Source organism: Phocoena phocoena, chromosome 9 (genome assembly GCF_963924675.1).
Source record: "Phocoena phocoena chromosome 9, mPhoPho1.1, whole genome shotgun sequence".
In the NCBI taxonomy this organism is placed as follows: Eukaryota; Metazoa; Chordata; class Mammalia; order Artiodactyla; family Phocoenidae; genus Phocoena; species Phocoena phocoena.
Genome location: NC_089227.1, coordinates 68,741,036 through 68,759,602, shown reverse-complemented (window position 1 = coordinate 68,759,602; position 18,567 = coordinate 68,741,036). Strand labels below are relative to the sequence as shown.

The window sequence follows — 18,567 nt, the reverse complement described above, 5'->3', positions numbered from 1 at the left end:
ACCAGTTTCCCTTTTATGTATACATTTATCATGCTGTTCCATAGATTAGGGCTGTCAAAAGTGATCCTTATGCCTGCATTTCTGTAGCAGACATCAGTATTTTGACCGTTTGTAGTAAAAGATTGCAAAGCCTTTCTTAGCTGTTGAGTTGGAGCGCTGAGATTTAAAATGTTCCTATATTCAGAAACTGAGTCATGAGTAAAAGAATAAAACCCAAGGAGCCACACGGTTTTGGATAAATTAGAACAAGTAAAGAAAAATCCTTAAACGCTACAGGTATCCACTACAGTGAAGGAGTAATAATGTATATATGCCTTTAGCTGGCTTGGAGACCTGTGTGCCAGGAAACTGTCTTAGTGCTGAGACATAAAAAGCTTTGGGAGCTGCCTCTGTGACTTGGGCTGAATGTTATGAGCATAAATGAAAAGCAATTGAAGTAGAGTCATTTTAAGATCTTTCTAGCCCTGAGGAGTCTTATTTTTGGAGGTCTTACCCTTCATCATATCAAACATTAAATAGACCCACATGCCACATGCCAGAATGAAAAGCAATTTCTACAGTTTGCTTTTTAAATTATTGGCCTATGGAGTAAATCATTTAATTCCAATTACCTGTGATTTCTCAGCACTTCTGTTTACTTAGGAATTCTTGTTAAGTTATAAAAAGTAACCTCTAGTTTTTTCAATATAAAAGAAGTTGTATGAATATTAAATTAGACAATTAATGAAAATGATAATGTTGCATTCTGTGGACATGTTATGAACCTTTTTTTTAGTTTTTATTTTGCAGTTTTAGTTTTTGATTCCATAACACTTTTTCAAGGCTCAATATTTTCCAAAGGCCCTGTACCCTGTACCTCTTGTGCCTGATGATAAAGTAGCCTTGATAAGATAAGAGGGTGAGGTGTTCAATCCAGAGCAAGGATGCAAGACCCTTTAAAGAACCACAGTAGTCATCAGCCTAAAATTCTAGAAGGCAGGAGAATGTGAAGCAGTGTTGTTTGGAATGTGCTTCTGACTCAGACCTACCTCTCTAGAGCCTTGCTTTTCAAAGAGTGGATTGTGAATCAACAGCATTAACATCTCCTGGAGCTTGTTAGGAATGCAGAACCTCAGGCACTCTCCCAGGCCTGCTGGATCATAATCTGCATCGTAACTAGATTACCAGGTACCCGGGAAAGTTTGTCTAACTTTTAAAAGTCTAGAGCAGTGTTTCTCAGTTTTGGGTGTACATAGACTCTTCGGGGAGCTTTACCAATCCTGATGTCCAGGTCGCACCCCAGCCCAGTTATTAAATCTCTGGGGGTGTGATCCTGACATCTGTGTTTTTAAAGCTCCCAAGTGATGAGACTCATGGGTTCTTCATAAAGCCAGAGAGGCTCCATATTGTTTACCAGAAAGCACAGTTCAAGAAGCCGTGGATTTTTTTTTTTTTTTTCTTTTTGCGGTACGCGGGCCTCTCACTGCTGTGGCCTCTCCTGTTGCGGAGCACAGGCTCCGGACGCGCAGGCTCAGCGGCCATGGCTCACGGGCCCAGCTGCTCTGCGGCATGTGGGATCTTCCCGGACCGGGGCACAAACCCGCGTCCCCTGCATCGGCAGGCGGACTCTCAACCACTGCGCCACCAGGGAAGCCCGAAGCCATGGATTTTGTATATGTGTTTGGGACCCAGCATATAAATAACAAGTGAGTAATCTTTGCCATGGAATAATCTGTCTCACTTGGAAGATTGAGTTTGGTGGCTCCTTTCCGGAGCATTGGGCCCAATAACCCAAGTCCCAGATATGTCATGTTTCGCTAACACTAGAGGTTATTGTTTCTGAACAACAATCCAAGCTAGAGTTGTGGGCCAGAAGGTGGTTTTTGATGTAAAACTCAGGTGTAGTGGGACTGTGTGTGTTTCTCCATTGGATGTCAAAGAACATTTGTTAAGGATGCAAATTTTTCTTTTTTAAACTTAGAAGCTAACACAACATTTTTAATCAACTAGGCTCCAATATAAAATAATTTTTTTTTAATTTAAAAAAATAAATAAATAAACTTAGAAGCCCCACAATCTACTAGATGCTGGGCAAAGAGTCCCTTCCTTGCCTGATAGCATTTCATTTTCTGACAAGTAAGCTTTAGTTTCATATAGTAAGATTTGAATTAACTACTTGGGAGACTTAATCAGTTACCATTATTGATTTCACCAGTGTCTGGACAATTGCCACTTTACACACCTGTTACTTGCAGGTGATTTGTCTCTTTGATAGGAAATTCGCTGTTGATATCTGCCATTCGAGAGGGGAGGAGAAACCACAGGACTTCTCAATCTCATAGGCTTTACTTATAGTTAATTTTCGTAGGATAATTCACTGAAAGATGTAGATGACATATAAAAGGCACATGTATGTAACACAGTGCTTGCTCATGGTAGAGCAAATGCCCATGAAAATGGTGATTTTCTTCTCTTTCCTCTTCTTACCTTGAGCTTCCACATTCAACCATCCAACTCCTTAACCTCGCTAATCTTACTCTCCTGCCCCACAAGGAGACTATAATAGTGAGTTTTCCAGCAGATTACAATAATGAACATTTAAGTTCTTCAAAGACTATAAATATTCTTGTAATTAGTAAATACTCTTCTAATCTATATTTTACCAGTAGGACAACCGAGGTGTGAGGTTGGTGGGGGTGTTTTGTTTTGTTTCATGTTGTTTTACCTATAGGGTCAGACAGCTATATCCTTCAGTTACAAATCCTGTAATGAGAGCTGGGGTCTCATCACATCACAAGCACTTACTTATGCGTGCATCTTAAAAAAGGCCAAAGAGGTTTTAAATATCAATCATTTATACGTTGGTGCTTGGTTTTGGGTGGTTTGGGGAGTGACCTATCTTGTTTCAATATAATGCTATATCTAACATTAAATGAACCAATTGGAAATACATTCAATTTTGAATATATACTCTTTTAGCTGTAAAAAGGAGCAGATTTTGAACAAAATGGATAACTCAAGAGTTAACCAAGAATACTCACCAAATCTTCCTTTTTTAATCTCCCTAACAAAATACATATGACTATATATGCCCCCTCTGACAGGCTTTCCCTAATTTCTCCAGTTCAGAGATGCCCCATTCTCTATATTGCTGTAACACTCACTGTCAGTTTCACATAGCTAAGTACTGGGTTATAGACAATTTCACAGTCTGTAATGGTTTCTTTAGTGGCAATCTTGTCACCATGAGAGAAGGAATCTGCCTTCCAAAGCTCTTACATGCCCCCTAACACCTTAAACGGGAGAGAGCAGGAGAAGATGTCTAATAAATACTCAATATGGTCTGTCATTTTATCCATTTCATCTTTGGGCTCCATCTCTTTTTCTGTATTTTTTAAAAGTCTGACTTTCTTCCATGTTAATAAAATATAGAATATTATAGGTTTATTAAATCATTTTTGCTTTGGAAATTTACAAATTACAAAACATGAAGATATTAATATACTTCTAAGTCATATGAATTCATAGATTTTTCTGCATATCAGTGATGGATTTCTTTTCCTTCTTGTTTTTTCCTGGGCATCTGTTCTCTTTTTTATTTCAAATATGAATTATCTAGTATAGTTCCACAGGCTTACTGAAGGTTTTCTTCTTAGTTACTTTATTCTTGCCTGATAAATGATTTTCACTAACGTGATGTTTCCAACTTAAAATGTATTCTCTTTTATCACTAGCGTTATTATTACAACGGTTCTGTACCTGTCAGATGCACTTCGTAAGAACTTCTTAAATGAAAACTTTGATTATAAGGTGAGTATCCATTTAGATGACTATCCTACCTGGGCTAAAAGGTTTCACATTGTCCCTCAGGAAATTACCTCACGTATTTTCTTTCTCTTAGTAGTAGAGAAAGTTATTCTGTCTACCTCAGGTTAATCTTGGGCCCTATTAGTTTATGAATAATGTTAGAAGAGTTTTTCATTATATTTTTGAACAAGTTAGGTCTATAAATATGTTTATCAACCTGGTGGAAATCATAGTGCTTAAGAGGAGAGAAATTTCTTTATTGTTACTGTAAATTTTAATTCTTATTCTTTTTGATCCCTATGCATGCATGACAAAAAGAACTTAGAGCATAATGTTTTTAAGACATCTTTTAAAATAGAGTTTATGTGAAGAATGTATTTACAAAGTAAACCCTTTAGTTCCTTTACTTCTTCCCATTTTTTAGAATAAATTAGTGAAAAGAAATAAAAAATGAAAGATTAGTAAGATTCTTTAAGACAGATCTCTGTGTAAGTCTGCAGTGTAATGTGATATGCCTGGGTCTCTAAGAATTCTCGATACACCATTTTTAAAATGGGAAATGATAAATAAAAATGGGCAGTGCCTATCCTGGTTTCCCTTCTTAGTGGTGTTTGATGTTTTTTACATCTTTGTTTCTTATTCTTTTAAAAATAACCTCTTTTATATTAAACATTTAATAAAATGTCCTTATCAGGTAACTAGGAAATACAAAAAGTACAATAGAAACCAGTGAAATTTTAATGGTTCCATAATATGTCTTTATACTTTACAATAAAGTATCAAAATTTCATAATCACAGTGCTACTTTGCAATATTCAAGTTGTTTCTACTGTTTTATTCTTATAAATTACTCTTTTTATGTGTATTCTTACAAAATAAAAGTTGGCATATATTCCTAGCTATTTCTTTGGATAAATATTTGTAAGTGAAAATATTGTTAAAGACTGTACCAATTATATTTGATTGCCTATATGTACGCCAACACTAGAAAAGACAATTTAGGGGGGCAATTTGATAAAGGGAACAATTTTTTTTGCTTTAATTTACATTTCTTACTAGTTATGTTATTAATTATTCATTAGTTATTAACTAGTAGTATTGAATAATTATTGACTAAAATTCATATTTTGTAAAGAATATGTTCTTGATTTTTGTTCATTATTTTGCTTGGAGTGTTATATTCTTTTTTATTTGTGAGAACTCTTTATGTATAAAAGATATTAACTCTTTATAATATTTCTCCTATTTATCTTTAATTTTACATGGTGTCAGTAGAAAAGTAGTTTCCTTCCATGATGTCCTCCATGTTTTTGGTTAGGTTTATTTTTGGGAATTTTATTCTGATCTCTTTCTGATGCTGTTTTTAGTATAAGAGAACTTAGAAGATTTGTCTTGGTACGGAATTTTTATATACTCTCTGAATTTAAAGCAATTAGCATATCCAAAAGAGTGTACGTATCTTTTTTTTCAGTTCTACATGAAAAGGGGTTCCAGAAATGAAATCACACAGGAGTAAAGTAATCCAACTTATACCTCAGCCTCCTTGGAGACACGCAGACATGTTATAAGAGAAACAAAACATCTGCCATTTAGCATGTACCAGAGAGCTCATGAAACTTGGGATACAACATTGAAGCAATACAAAAATAGATAGTATTTATTTAGTTAGTTTACTTCTTTGTTATAGAAAATTTCACACATATATAAAAGTAAAGAGTATAGTATGATGAATCCCTCGTGTACCCATACCCAGCTTCAACTATTACCAACTCATGGCCAATCTTATTGCAACTATACCCCCCATTCACTTACCACTTTTGAAGCAAATCCAAGGCATCATGTCACTTCACCTGTAAATATTTTTGTAACCCCATAGTATTTAAATATCTCATTCTCGTTTTAGATCTGGGATTCCTACTTTTACCTTGCAGTCATTTTTATAAACCAGTTGTGTCTGCAGTTAGAGATGTTTACACCTTCCAAAAAGAAAAAGGTGTTAGAAAAGTAAGTACCAGTGTATAATCGGGTAAGAATATGAGGCAAATAAAATGTGGTGCCTTTTAAAGAGTATTTTAGTTCAAGTGATTCATAAATCGGATCTCCATAACTAGAAATCATAGTGGAGAGGCATTGACCAAGAGGACAACAAGCAGTCCTTTCTGGAAATTTCACTATTTTGAACTTATTTAAACATTTTTGTCCTCAATCTTTCAGGATTCAAAATTACCATAGAAGCGAAAAATTATGAGACAAATCTGTTTTACAAAAGGATTTACATGAGGATTTGAATTAGAGGCATCAAGACATGTACATTGTACAAAGTTCCAGTTATAAAAATAAGTCATGGGGATGGTGGGTACAGCATGGATACAGCATGGTGACTATAGTTAATAATACTGTATTGCATATTTGAAAGTAGCTAGGAGAGTGAATCTTGAAAGTTTTCATCAAAAGAAAAAAATTTGTAACTAGTTATGGTGATGCATATTAACTGGACTTATTGTGGTGACCATTTTGCAATATATACAGATATTCAAATTGTTACATTAGACACCTAAAACCAATATGATGTTATATCAGTTATACCTCAATGAAAAGTCACCTGCATTAAACATCTTCAATTACAAACATATTGCCTTTTAATTCAGAATGATAGATTATGTCCTAAAGAGACACAGATAACTTCTTTGTTCTGGAATCTTTTGAACAGGTTTGATTTTTGTTCTATTTCAGGTATGGTGACATGCGGGTAACGATGGGTTGTGAAATTTTCAGCATGTGGCAGAACCTAGGTGAGTGATGAAAAAAGAAGCACCTTGATTTTTAGCTTATCACTGTCCTTTTAAGTGAACGAATGAAGAAGGCCAATTTACCAATGACAACATTTGAAACCAAATGTCTAAATCAATAGAGAAATCTATAGAGAGTAATTGACACTTTGGCATTGAATAAGGTTACAACTAATTCTGTAAATTGGTGTCTGTCTGAAAAATCATCTTTCTTTTGTGTGTTTCATTATTACTGAATGACAAATTTTATAATCTAACATTGTTCCAATAATACATGCTATTCTAGCAATGAGCTAACCTTTCAGAGTTTGGAATTGTAGCAGCTCAAAATTTCTAGAACTCTGAATTGAGGCTCTGAATGACAATAAATTTAGAATAAACTTTATGAAACATTGACTTGAGCATCTGTACTCTTAGAAACTTAAAAACCAATGACCTATATCATGAAGAGTATAGCCAAAGGATTTTAAAGCATCTGCAGTTGCTAAGAAACAATTAGATCCAATTGTGTTAATCTACCACAGCAGATAGAGCATGTTATCTAGCAAATTGGTTGCGTAGAAAACAACAATATTTAGAAGATAAGCTGTTTTAAAATCTCATTGACATAGGGTTGCTTTATTGAAAGTCATAACGTATTTACTTTGGTATGTTAACTATGCAAGTTTATAGTATTCATTTGCTGTTACTGCATTGTAGTTCCTCCTTGTGATTTATTAAAGTGATGGATGTGTTTGAATTGAATATATAATGACCTGAAAGTATTATATCTTTCCTCTTGGGCTCATCCAAGCACAACTTGGAAATGGCAGGATTTGTTTTCTGTAAGTGAAAATAGAACCATTATCATTTTACTTCAATTCATGTTACAGAGTGATTTTTGACCAGGATATCCCTCAAATGTACAATATATACAAGGCAATTTGAGGAAGCTTTGTTATATATAACTGAGCCCAGTGTTCAATGCTTGCTGATAATTTCAGGGAAAAATAAAGCGAGTTAGCATCTTTGAAAGTAACCTCTGACTGTCTAAAACCAGCCAGAAGAAGCCTAGGAGGTGTCTTTAGATTCAGCTCAAAAATAACATCAGGGCTTCCCTGGTGGCACAGTGGTTGGGAGTCCGCCTGCCAATGGAGGGGACGTGGGTTCGTGCCCCGGTCCAGGAGGATCCCACGTGCCGCGGAGCGGCTGGGCCCGTGAGCTATGGCCGCTGGGCCTGCGCGTCTGGAGCCTGTGCTCCTCAACAGGAGAGGCCACAGCGGTGAGAGGCCCGCATACCGCAAAAAAAAAAAAAAAATCAGTTTGTCTTATTTGAAGAACACTTCTCTCAGTCTTCATGTTTCATTGATTCTTTGTGTGTTTGTTTTTCAAAAACAGATCAAGACCCTTGGAATGTCCCTATTGCATTTGGCATTAATTTAGCAAAGTGTTTTCCAAAGAATGCTGCATTGAAATGCTGTTGTGGTTTAGGCTCTTGTTGGAGCTCAAATGATAAGACCAGGACAGGCTTCCCTGGTGGTGCAGTGGTTGAGAGTCCACCTGCCAATGCAGGGGACACAGGTTCATGCCCCGGTCCGGGAAGATCCCACATGCCGCGGAGCGGCTGGGCTGGTGAGCCATGGCCGCTGAGCCTGCGCGTCCGGAGCCTGTGCTCCGCAATGGGAGAGCCTGCGACGGTGAAAGGCCCGCGTACCGCACAAAAAACAAAAAAACAGAATGATAAGACCAGGACAGATTCGTTTAAATTGACAGAATGTTAGAAAACAGGGCAGGTTAACCTCTTCTAGATAAATCTCAGTATTGCCGTGTATGGTTATTTCCACATAAATCTTTCTTCAAGCCGTCATACCTGTTCCCTTAGGCCCATGACCCATGGCTTGCTGAATAAAGCTGGCACCTTTTGTCTCACTAAAGAAGTCATTGTGTACTTCATGAACTCTTCTCCTCTATTTTGTCTTTAACAAAAATATTTCTACCCCTCTGGGTTTTATGTTATGTCTTAGTTTTCATCAGAAATCTATAGAATGTGATAAATCTCTGGAGCATATGGTCCCCATAACACGTTATGAGGTCAGTGCTCTTAGAACAGTGATACTCAGTAGACAGCATCACCTGGAAGCTTGTAAGAAATGCAAACTCTCTAACTCCTCCCCAGACCCACTGGAATAGAATCTCTGAGAATCTCTGAGACGGGCAGAGCAGTCTGAGTTTTTACAAGTTCTCCAGGTGATTCTTTTGCACTTGGCTAAAGATTAAAAGGCACAGCTTTAGACAACGCTCTCCCCTTTCTTTGTTTTTCCAGCCCTAAAGGCTAGCTCTAGCACTGTGTTAGAAAAGACTTATTATACTCAAGTACAGATTCCCAGCATGACATAGTTCAAGGATAGGGTGAGTGTACATCTTCACTTCATTCCTTTCTGCATTATTTCCCTAGAGTTGCAGTCTGAGACTTCCAAAACATCAGGTGAATTTTAAAGGTCATTGCTACTATACAACAACTGGAATTGGAGAATGTTTAGAAATGTTAAAACCTCTTTTCCAACATATATTTTTATAAATATGATATGATAATAAAAATTAAGTATTCAGGGTATTTTGACACCTTTGTAGAGCTTAAGTCAGCTTGTTACGTAAGAATATCAAAATACATTAGTTATAATTTGGTTTACCTATAAATATGTCATATTGAGTATTTTGAATGCTAAAGGAAAATTTATTCAGATAATTATAGATTTTCATTTTTAATGGAACAGGCCAATAGATTCAATTTAACATAATCCATAAAGCACTGGCCATGTGCAAGTTATTTTGAGGGATATAAGAAAAAATGGTCCATGCCTATTAAAAGCTTAGTTTTTAAATCTGATATTTTAAACTTTTTGTCCAGTTTGTGTGGAGCAGTGAAAAGCTTGATAAAGACATATTCACCATGTTTTCATAAAGCAAGTAAGCTGTTATGATTTCATAATTTAAAATCCTCAATAGTTTTTAGTAGATACAAAAAGCACTAAGTTTTGGAAAATAAATTGAGTAGAGGAAACGCCCGGTGTCACTAAATACACAATTACTTGAAACTTTCCAGTTGGCCTAATTTAGAAACACAAATTTTACTGGACAATATATGAAAATCAGATTTTGGTCATTGGTGTTTACCTCAGAAGTGTGGAAACTCTTCCATATCCTAGAAATAAGTTAGTTTTTGCGTTCTGCTGAGGACAAGGAAAAAAGGGGCATATATAATTTAGGGACTAGTCTACTTTTAAACATAAAGCTTTTTTTTTGATACAACATGTATATCAAGAGTTCATATATCATTGATACATAATATAAATATTGCACTATACATACAAGTTTCATACAGAAATGTATAGACAAAACATAAAGCTTTAGGATTTTCAAATCTGATCATTATAGCTCCTAGATTTACCTGTGAGCAGTGGTTCATATGCTCACATTTTGTCACAAAACAAAAATAATTCTGTTTTTAAGTTTTGAGGAATCACCATACTGTTTTCCATAACAACTGCACCATTTTCCATTCCTACTAACAGGGCACAGGGTTCCAGTTTCTCCATGTCCTTGTCAGCACTTATGTCCTGTTTTTTTTGTTTGTTCTCGTCTTGTTGTTTTGTTTTGTTTTTTTACAGTAGCCTCCCTAATGGCTATGAGGTGGTATCTCATTGTGGTTTTGATAAAACGATTTATTTTTGAAGAGTAAAACAAATAGTGATAAGTGAACACCTTTTCTTAGGTGTGTTATTCCTCAGTATTTTCAATTTATTAGTTGAAGGACTAAAAAATATTCTGTTGCAGTGGGAGGGGAGTAGAGGATAAAATACCTAGGAATAAATTTAACCAGAGGTGAAAGATGTGTACACTGAAAACAGTAAGACATTGTTGAAAGAAATTGAAGGTGGCACGAAGAAATGGAAAATTATCCCATGCTCATGGAAGAATTAACATTGTTAAGATGTCCATATTACTTAAAGCAATCTACAAATTCAATGCAATCTCTATCAAAATCCCAATGACATTTTTCACAGAAATAGAACAAACAATCCTAGAATTTGTATAGAACCACAAAAGACCCTGAATAGCCAAAATAATCCTAAGAAAAAGAACAAAGCTGGAGGTAGCACACTCCCTGATTTCAAATTAAACTAGAAAGCTGTAGTAATCAAAACAGCAAGGTATTGGCATAAAAACAGAAACACAGATCAATGGAACAGGACCGAGAACCCAGACATAAACCCACACATATATGGACAATTAATTTACTATAAGAGAGCAAAGAACATAAATGGAGAAACTACAGTCTCTAATAAATGGTGCTGGGTAAACTGGACAGCAAAAGAATGAAACTAGACCACCATCTTACACCTACACAAAAATTAACTAAAAATGGATTAAAGACTTGAATGTAAGACCTGAAACAATAGAATTCTGAGAAAAATATAGACAGTATACTCTTTGACATCAGTCTTAGCAATATCTTCCTGGATATGTCTACTTAGGCAAGGGAAACAAAAGCAAAAATAAACAAATGGGACTACATAAAACTAAAAAGTATCTGCACAGCAAAAGAAACAATCAACAGAACAAAAAGACAACCTACCAAATGGGAGAAGATATTTGCAAGTCATACATCCAATAGTGGGTTAATGTCCAAATATATAAATAACTCATACAACCCAACAACAACAAAAAACAATTAAAAAATGGGCAGAGGATCTGAATAGACATCTTTTTCAAGGAAGATATGTAGATGGCCGACAGGCACATGAAAAGATGTTCAGCATCACTAATTATTAGGGAAATTCCTATCAAAACCACAATGCGCTATCACCTTACGCCCATTAGAATGGCTGTTATCAAAAAGACAAGAAATAGCAGTGCTGGACAGGATGCGAAGGAAAGGGAACGCTCTTATACTGTTGATGGGAATGTAAATTGGTGCAGCCACTATGGAAAATAGTATGGAGATTGCTCAAAAAATTAAGATTAGATCTACCATATAACCTAGTAATGCTACTTCTGGATATTTATCCAAAGAATGCCCAAAAAAAAAAACAAAACACTAATTTGAGAAGATATATGCACCCCTATGTTCATTACAGCATTATTTACAATAGCCAAGAGATGGAAACAACCTAAGTGTCCATCAACAGATGAATAGATCAAGAAGATGCTGTGTGTACATACAATGGAATACTACTCAGTCATAAGAAATGTGAAATCTTGCCATTTGTGACAACCTTGAGGGTATTATGCTAAGTGAAATAAGTCAGACCATATGATTTCATTAATGCAGAATATTAAAAGTAAATAAATGAACAAACAAAATGAAACAAACACATAGATACAGAGAATGGATTAATGGTTACCAGAGGGGAAGAGAGGTGGGGGAGGGTGAAATGGGTAAAGGGAGTCAACTGTATGGTGATGGATGCAAACTAAACTTCTGGTGGTGAGCATGCTGTAGCATATACAGAAGTCAAAATATAATGTTGTACGCCCAAAATTCATATAATGTTATAAACCACTGTTACCTCAATAAAAAACAAGACGGGGGAAGGCATGAATTTTCTCCCCCAAATTTATATGTTTGTACCTATACTTGCAAGGATAGTCTACAAAGAAAGAGGTTATTCTTTACTGCTGTGTCCCACCTTTGCCATTCATCATGCTGCAAGGTTAAGTTTTTTCTTTCTATTTTTAGTTGAACTAACATTCTTACTAAATATAAAGTGGGCTTCTCTTCCACATTTGCAAACACAGTGTCTTGTAACTGCTGTAGAAAAATCAATACTTCCCTAACAGGCTGCTCTGTGTGAATAAATATACAACAGCCCAAGTAGCAGGTGCCCTAAATACTTCAAAACAAGACCATGTGGCTGACAATTAGAGATGGGAAAAGTATACTAAATCTGTGATTTAAAAAGAAATAATCTAAATGAAGTTTATTTTACCATTGCTATACATAGCTCAAGATTTTGCTTTGCGGATTGGATAAGAGTAAAATTTTCTATGATGGAAGGCTTGTACGGGTTGCACAGATTCTTTGTTCCCAAACTGTTTTCAGTAAAGAAGGCTAGCCTCATACATTCCTGCACAATGATTTAAATGTGGGTATGGCTTCTCTACTGTCCTAGAAAATCAGGCCACAAAATAGAGCATATGAATTTTGTTTGCATTATGATTGAAACAAGCCAACTGTAAATGACATGTTTTAAGACAATCAGGAAAATTTTAATATAGGCTGGTTTTAGATTAATTTGAGGAATTACTGTTTGCCTTTTTTGAAGAAGTGATAAAGGCACTGGGATTCTATATTTATAAAATGACCTACCTGTTAAAGATGCTTACTGATGTTTGTACAAGTAGAATGTTATGATGTCTCTGACTTGGTTTAATATTTCCCAGGGAAAAAAATAGTTGGGTTGATAGGTGAAACAAGATTAGCAAAAAAAATTTGATAATTATTGAAGCTAGATGATGGTTATGTGGGGATTGATTTTACTAATCTTTGTAATTTTGTGTACATTTGAGATTTTTCATAGTAAAAAATTTTTAAAAGAAGAAAATCACATTGTAAAATGTCTATAAATGGAAAACACTTTTTAAAAGGAGATTCAACAATACTCAGTGAAATAGTGGTAAATAAAATAAGTGCATGCTAATGATGTTCTTTGTTAGAGAGGTCAAGGAATGCCAGACTCAGGAAAGATTAAAAACAAAGATCCGGGGCTTCCCTGGTGGCGCCGTGGTTGAGAGTCCGCCTGCCGATGCAGGGAACACGGGTTCCTGCCCTGGTCTGGGAAGATCCCACATGCCGCGGAGAGCTAGGCCCGTGAGCCATGGCCACTGAGCCTGCGTGTCCGGAGCCTGTGCTCTGCAACGGGAGAGGCCCGCGTACCGCAAAAAAAAAAAATAGAAACTCTGAGATTTAACATGGATGACTAGGATAATGGACTGAACTCAACACTCATATGCTAGACAAAATCATCTACGTCCAGCCCACCCTCCACCTTCCTTTCCTCTGAATTATCGATACCATACCTTGGAGCACTTGCTAAACACCATTTTGAGCTCACTGTTACCACATTGTAGTCTTTTCAGAAAATTGTTTATTTTTTGTTTGCACCAACGTTTAAATGTTTATTTAGGCTGTATGTTTATTATATAAAAAAGCAAGAAAATTATATAATACAGATAGGAACCACCTTTTTCATATATAAAAATCACCAGTAATATCATCACCCAGAGATAACCACTGTGGTTAGTATTAGGGGATATAATCTTCTAGACTCTTATATATATTTTCATTTTAAATGAAAGATGTACCTGTGTATACTGTATAGTACCTTGCTTTTTCAGTTAATTATATTGAAAAACTTCACTTGTGTTATTCTTCAACCTCATTTTTAATGATTGCATAAGAATTTTAATGTGTGAATGTACAATAGTATACATAACCAATTCCCAATGATTTATGTAATGTTTAATTGTATCTTATGGCTTTTTTAAACTGTGAAAAGGGTAAATCCCTAGTTTTTTAATTAAAAATAATGAAGAAATATTAACATATGGAAATTTACTGTTTATATATCTCTTTAGGGGAATATTTTCTTGCTTGAGGAGACAACTGTAATTGAATGTATTCTCGTGACGACAGTTTTAAACAAACTATAATACTAATTTTCTGAAATCTTATTCAAACTAAATATACTGAAACATAAATATTGTATTCAATTTAGGAGAACACAAGCTTCATTTCATCCCTGCCCTGATTGGCCCCTTCCTGGAAGTGACCTTGATACCCCAGCCAGATCTCCGGAATGTCATGATTCCTATTTTTCACGATATGATGGACTGGGAGCAGAGGCGAAGTGGCAATTTTAAACAGGTAGGCGGATGTGCTCCTCGGAGCAGCTGGAAGAGTTTCAGTTCTCTTTGAGCATCTCTGAGCCACTGCATTCAACTCTGAGTTGCGGAATGAGCACCGAACCAGATTTCAGCCTGGGCTGCCTACTCCCAAGCTGCGTAGCCTCGGACACCTCTCTGGTAGTGTGTTTCACTGGGTCTCCGAGAAGCCCTAAAAAAAATTTCATTCCCTTTCAGCTAAAAAATCCTGTGATTTCCTAGGTCTGTGTTTAAGAACTGGCAGAGACTTTATTTGCTCCCAGCTAGACACAACACGGAGGAATCAGAAGGTTAATGATTCTTAAAATCATTGACCTCTCAGTTGTCTGCCCATTGTATTTGGTGAATGGCTTAGCTTTGAACATTTGATGCACAGTATGTTTTATTGCTCTTTGCTTGAAGCATTGAGAATTAATTTAAAGGGAAAAGCAGTAGAAATTGTTGTAAAGGAAATTCTGAGGAGATGAGCCTAACATTTCTCTTTGACATAAGATCTAATAGCTCTGCTCCAGTTTTGGAAAGACAGACGTTCTTATTCCAAAACCAGTTCTCATAGCAGAAATCAACTGCTTTTGCCATGCCAAGTCACTCCTATTGGAGACAGCAGACCTACTATCTCTTCACACAGTCATTGCACTCTCCTGTGTGAAGGATCTTTCTTGCTTCTCCAGATGAAGGCCTTCTCAAGTCTTAGAAATGATTGTCAACTGTACAAGCAAGCTGAATGCATACATAGGACCCTCCTGTTGCCAAAAGCATGGCATTTCATCTGTATCAATCTCTACATTTACTTTCAAGAAAGCTAGTACATGAATGAAAGGCTGTTTAAAAATTGTATTGGGGAAGACCCACTTTTCTTTCCTTTTCTCTTTATCCCCTTATTGAAATTTGATTCAAAGGGAAATTGTGTTTAGTCCCTTGCCAAAGTCAAATATCCCTCCCTACCCCTAGTTGTTTAACTCTCTCTGGCCAGGCAGAGATTCTTCATTTTCTGTCTCCTCTGTTGCCTCCGACAGATGAGGGATATTTATTTCTGCCTTCCTGATACTGAAGTCCTAAAGGATTTATGTTCTTGAAAATATAAATGTTTTGACTACAGTTTTCAGGAAATATGTCCTTTCTCTCTCACGCTGCCTATTGCTGACTTAGAATATGTCTATGGATCTACCATCTGTACATGGTTAGGACAGATTCTCAACTTTAGCAAAGATTTAGTGCGACCTCGAGCTGTTTTGAGAAAGAAAATAGATACAAAACACATCAAAGATTTAAATGAATGTTTGTGGATATGGTAGTTTGCTGATGTTCTTATATATATCATGATTTTTAAAAAAAAAATGAGACTTGCCAGCTTTTACAGCTCCTAAATAAAGAATTCAAACATTTAAGCTGGGCTGCAGGCATTTGTGTTTGAATCAACAAATAGAAGTCTTTGGCGACAGCACATGCTACCCTACCGGGAGTTTGAAGTATGTGCCTGCATCTAAATTGGCCCCCTAGAATTCCAAGGGGGTGTCTCCTGTTAACCACAGCTGATAATGTCGCTTTCACAAAATTTACTATGGCTTTTTCCTGTGCAGAAATAAATATGTTTCGATATGCCTAGAAAATCCTACTTGTGAAAGGGAGGAAGGAGAGTAACATTTGGGTCTGTTTCAGGTGGAAGCCAAGCTCATTGACAAACTGGACAGCCTGATGTCAGAAGGCAAAGGTGATGAAACATACCGTGAGCTCTTCAACAGTATGTGAGTAACATGTTTATCTCAAGTGGATTCTGTTCCGGGGATTTGGTGTCAGTGCTGGGCAGCTGAGAGCTACAAAGACAGCTCGGGTCTCACAGGAGTGCTTTGTCTTTGTGGAGTGTGAAATAAAGGAGAATTGCTTAACTGGCGAATGGATCTTGTTATGTTGAGAATTAGACATACCTCCTTGTATTAATCTCTGATTAGGGCAGGTTGCAAGCGTCATATAACAAATTCCACTCTTCTCATGCCTAGTAATTTTTACACTGGGGCTGCAAGATAATGATTTTAAATAGGGTCACGAGTGGGAGAGGAGAAGACACGATAGTGGTGTGATTGTAGTATTTGTGCACAGCGCTTTCCGAAACGAGATATCCTTGGTTGCTTTGCTGTTGGGAAAATTAACCCAGTTTGCATCTGTTCTTCAACAATTGATTTAATTCATCGATACTTACTGCTCATTCAGCATTATTAATTTCTTCCTAAATGTTTCTTATTAGAATATCACAGAAGCAAGTCGTTTTTAGTAAATTCTGTGATTAGGATTTGTATGGAGGATAGAGAAATAATACTGTAAGGAGACTTTGAGGTTATCTTACTAAGGAAAGAATGTGATCACTATCATGAGATGAAGTGCTTATACCAAGTATTCATCCACTGTGTGAAATGGCCAGAGAGGATACATAGAAGGTTCTAGTGCTTTAGGATTTTAATTCTAGCACTCGTTTCCTCTACAGCTTTCTATGGATCTTAGTCATTTTCAAACCTCTTATACTTATGAAGTGTTTCTTTTTGAAGGAAGAACCAGTTCTTTGTGCTTGGGAAATGTTTGCGGTTCTTTCATAAGTGCAAAAACAATTTAGCAATACATTTTTCTATCACAAAATACGCTTTTACTTATATTTACACCCAAGTATCACCTAAAACTAAATATTAATGCTTTAGTACTGATAGCCAAACACAAAATTCTGTAATTCGTTTTATGATCGTAAGTTTAGGGCAGTGGATACATTAATATATAGGCTTGAAAAGTATTACTAGTGACTGATAGATTTCAACTTGCCTGATTCAAAATCATTCTTGAAGCTTTTAAGAAAATTATATTGAAAGGAAAAGCCAAGAAGGGGTACACAGATTTCTTGTGGTAGTGGTGGATGATAAAATACATTCTTTGTACTGAGTCCTGAACAACGCCATTTTCCTCTGATACTGTAATTAAACTGGAACTTTTAATAATCATTCACCAAGCCCTCGTTCATTCTAGTGTACAAAGCATCTGTCTTTCGTGACAGCTGGAGTTTAGCAAGAATTCTGATTAAAACCTCATCCAATATAATAAATTGCTTTTGAAAACCACTCTCAGTTCAGTTACTAGTCCTTGGTTTGAACAAAGAACTAAAATGAGAAAACACTCAGTAAAACGAATCTCTTGAGATTTGTGATTAATTATTTATGATAAATTCACAAGATTAATAAACACTCACATAGCTCCATAGTGCCTCTTATCAACTTTAATAAAGGCCTGATAGCATGCAGTTTGGATTGCTTGTGTGTAAATATGGCTTTGAAATAGAAGATGTACCTTGACGTTAAAATCAAACCAATAATTACAATATTAAGCCTCTATAATTAGGACTATTTTAAGGTGCCTGATTCATTCCATGGAGATTTTTATTCTTTTGTTGATTTTTAACATATTACTAGAAATATTACTATAAATATTTTTCTTTCATTACTACCTGGGCTCAGAAAAGAAAGTGAAAATCCAACTATATTTCAGGAAACAATAAAATGCTTTTCTGGCAATAGAAATCACAATGAATTAGTATAATCACAGTGAGTCACTGCACACATTATGAATTAGGAACACATGCCACTATGGTACAGATTCTCATTTGCTCTCTGTATTTCATGTCTAAAACTTCTTAAAATTTGTTCAGAAGCTGAAAGGAGCTCACTGCTTCCTGAAAATGTAGTATGTACTATGTATGTAGTATGTACTATGTATGTAGTATGTACTGAAAATGTAGTATGTACTTGCCAAAGTAACCTCCTTAGAATGAGACTGTAAATTTATATAGTAACTTCCTTCCTAAGAACTCATCTTTCGCTGACCCTCACATTATCTGCATTTACCCACGCTACATCTTTTTGGAATAAATAGGGGTCAGGATTTGATAATGCTGAAATTGTGGATCATTGCCATCCATGTGATATTCAGAATAAGGTATCAGAATGAAATTCTGCTTCCCTGGATCCACTTCATTCACTCATTCAGCTTCATTTGTTGAGCATCTTCCTGTGCTAGGTGCTCTTCTAAGGCTGGA

General features: G+C 36.0%; 1 protein-coding gene across 1 annotated transcript in view; it reads left to right on the top strand.

The window, feature by feature from the left end:
* Nucleotides 1–18,567, top strand: part of DOCK4 (dedicator of cytokinesis 4) — a 274,676-nt gene that overhangs the window by 201,367 nt on the left and 54,742 nt on the right. The window contains 5 exon segments of the mRNA XM_065883569.1: nt 3,714–3,789; nt 5,690–5,790; nt 6,520–6,578; nt 14,333–14,481; nt 16,158–16,243. Of these exon segments, the coding sequence (XP_065739641.1) occupies nt 3,714–3,789; nt 5,690–5,790; nt 6,520–6,578; nt 14,333–14,481; nt 16,158–16,243 (471 nt within the window).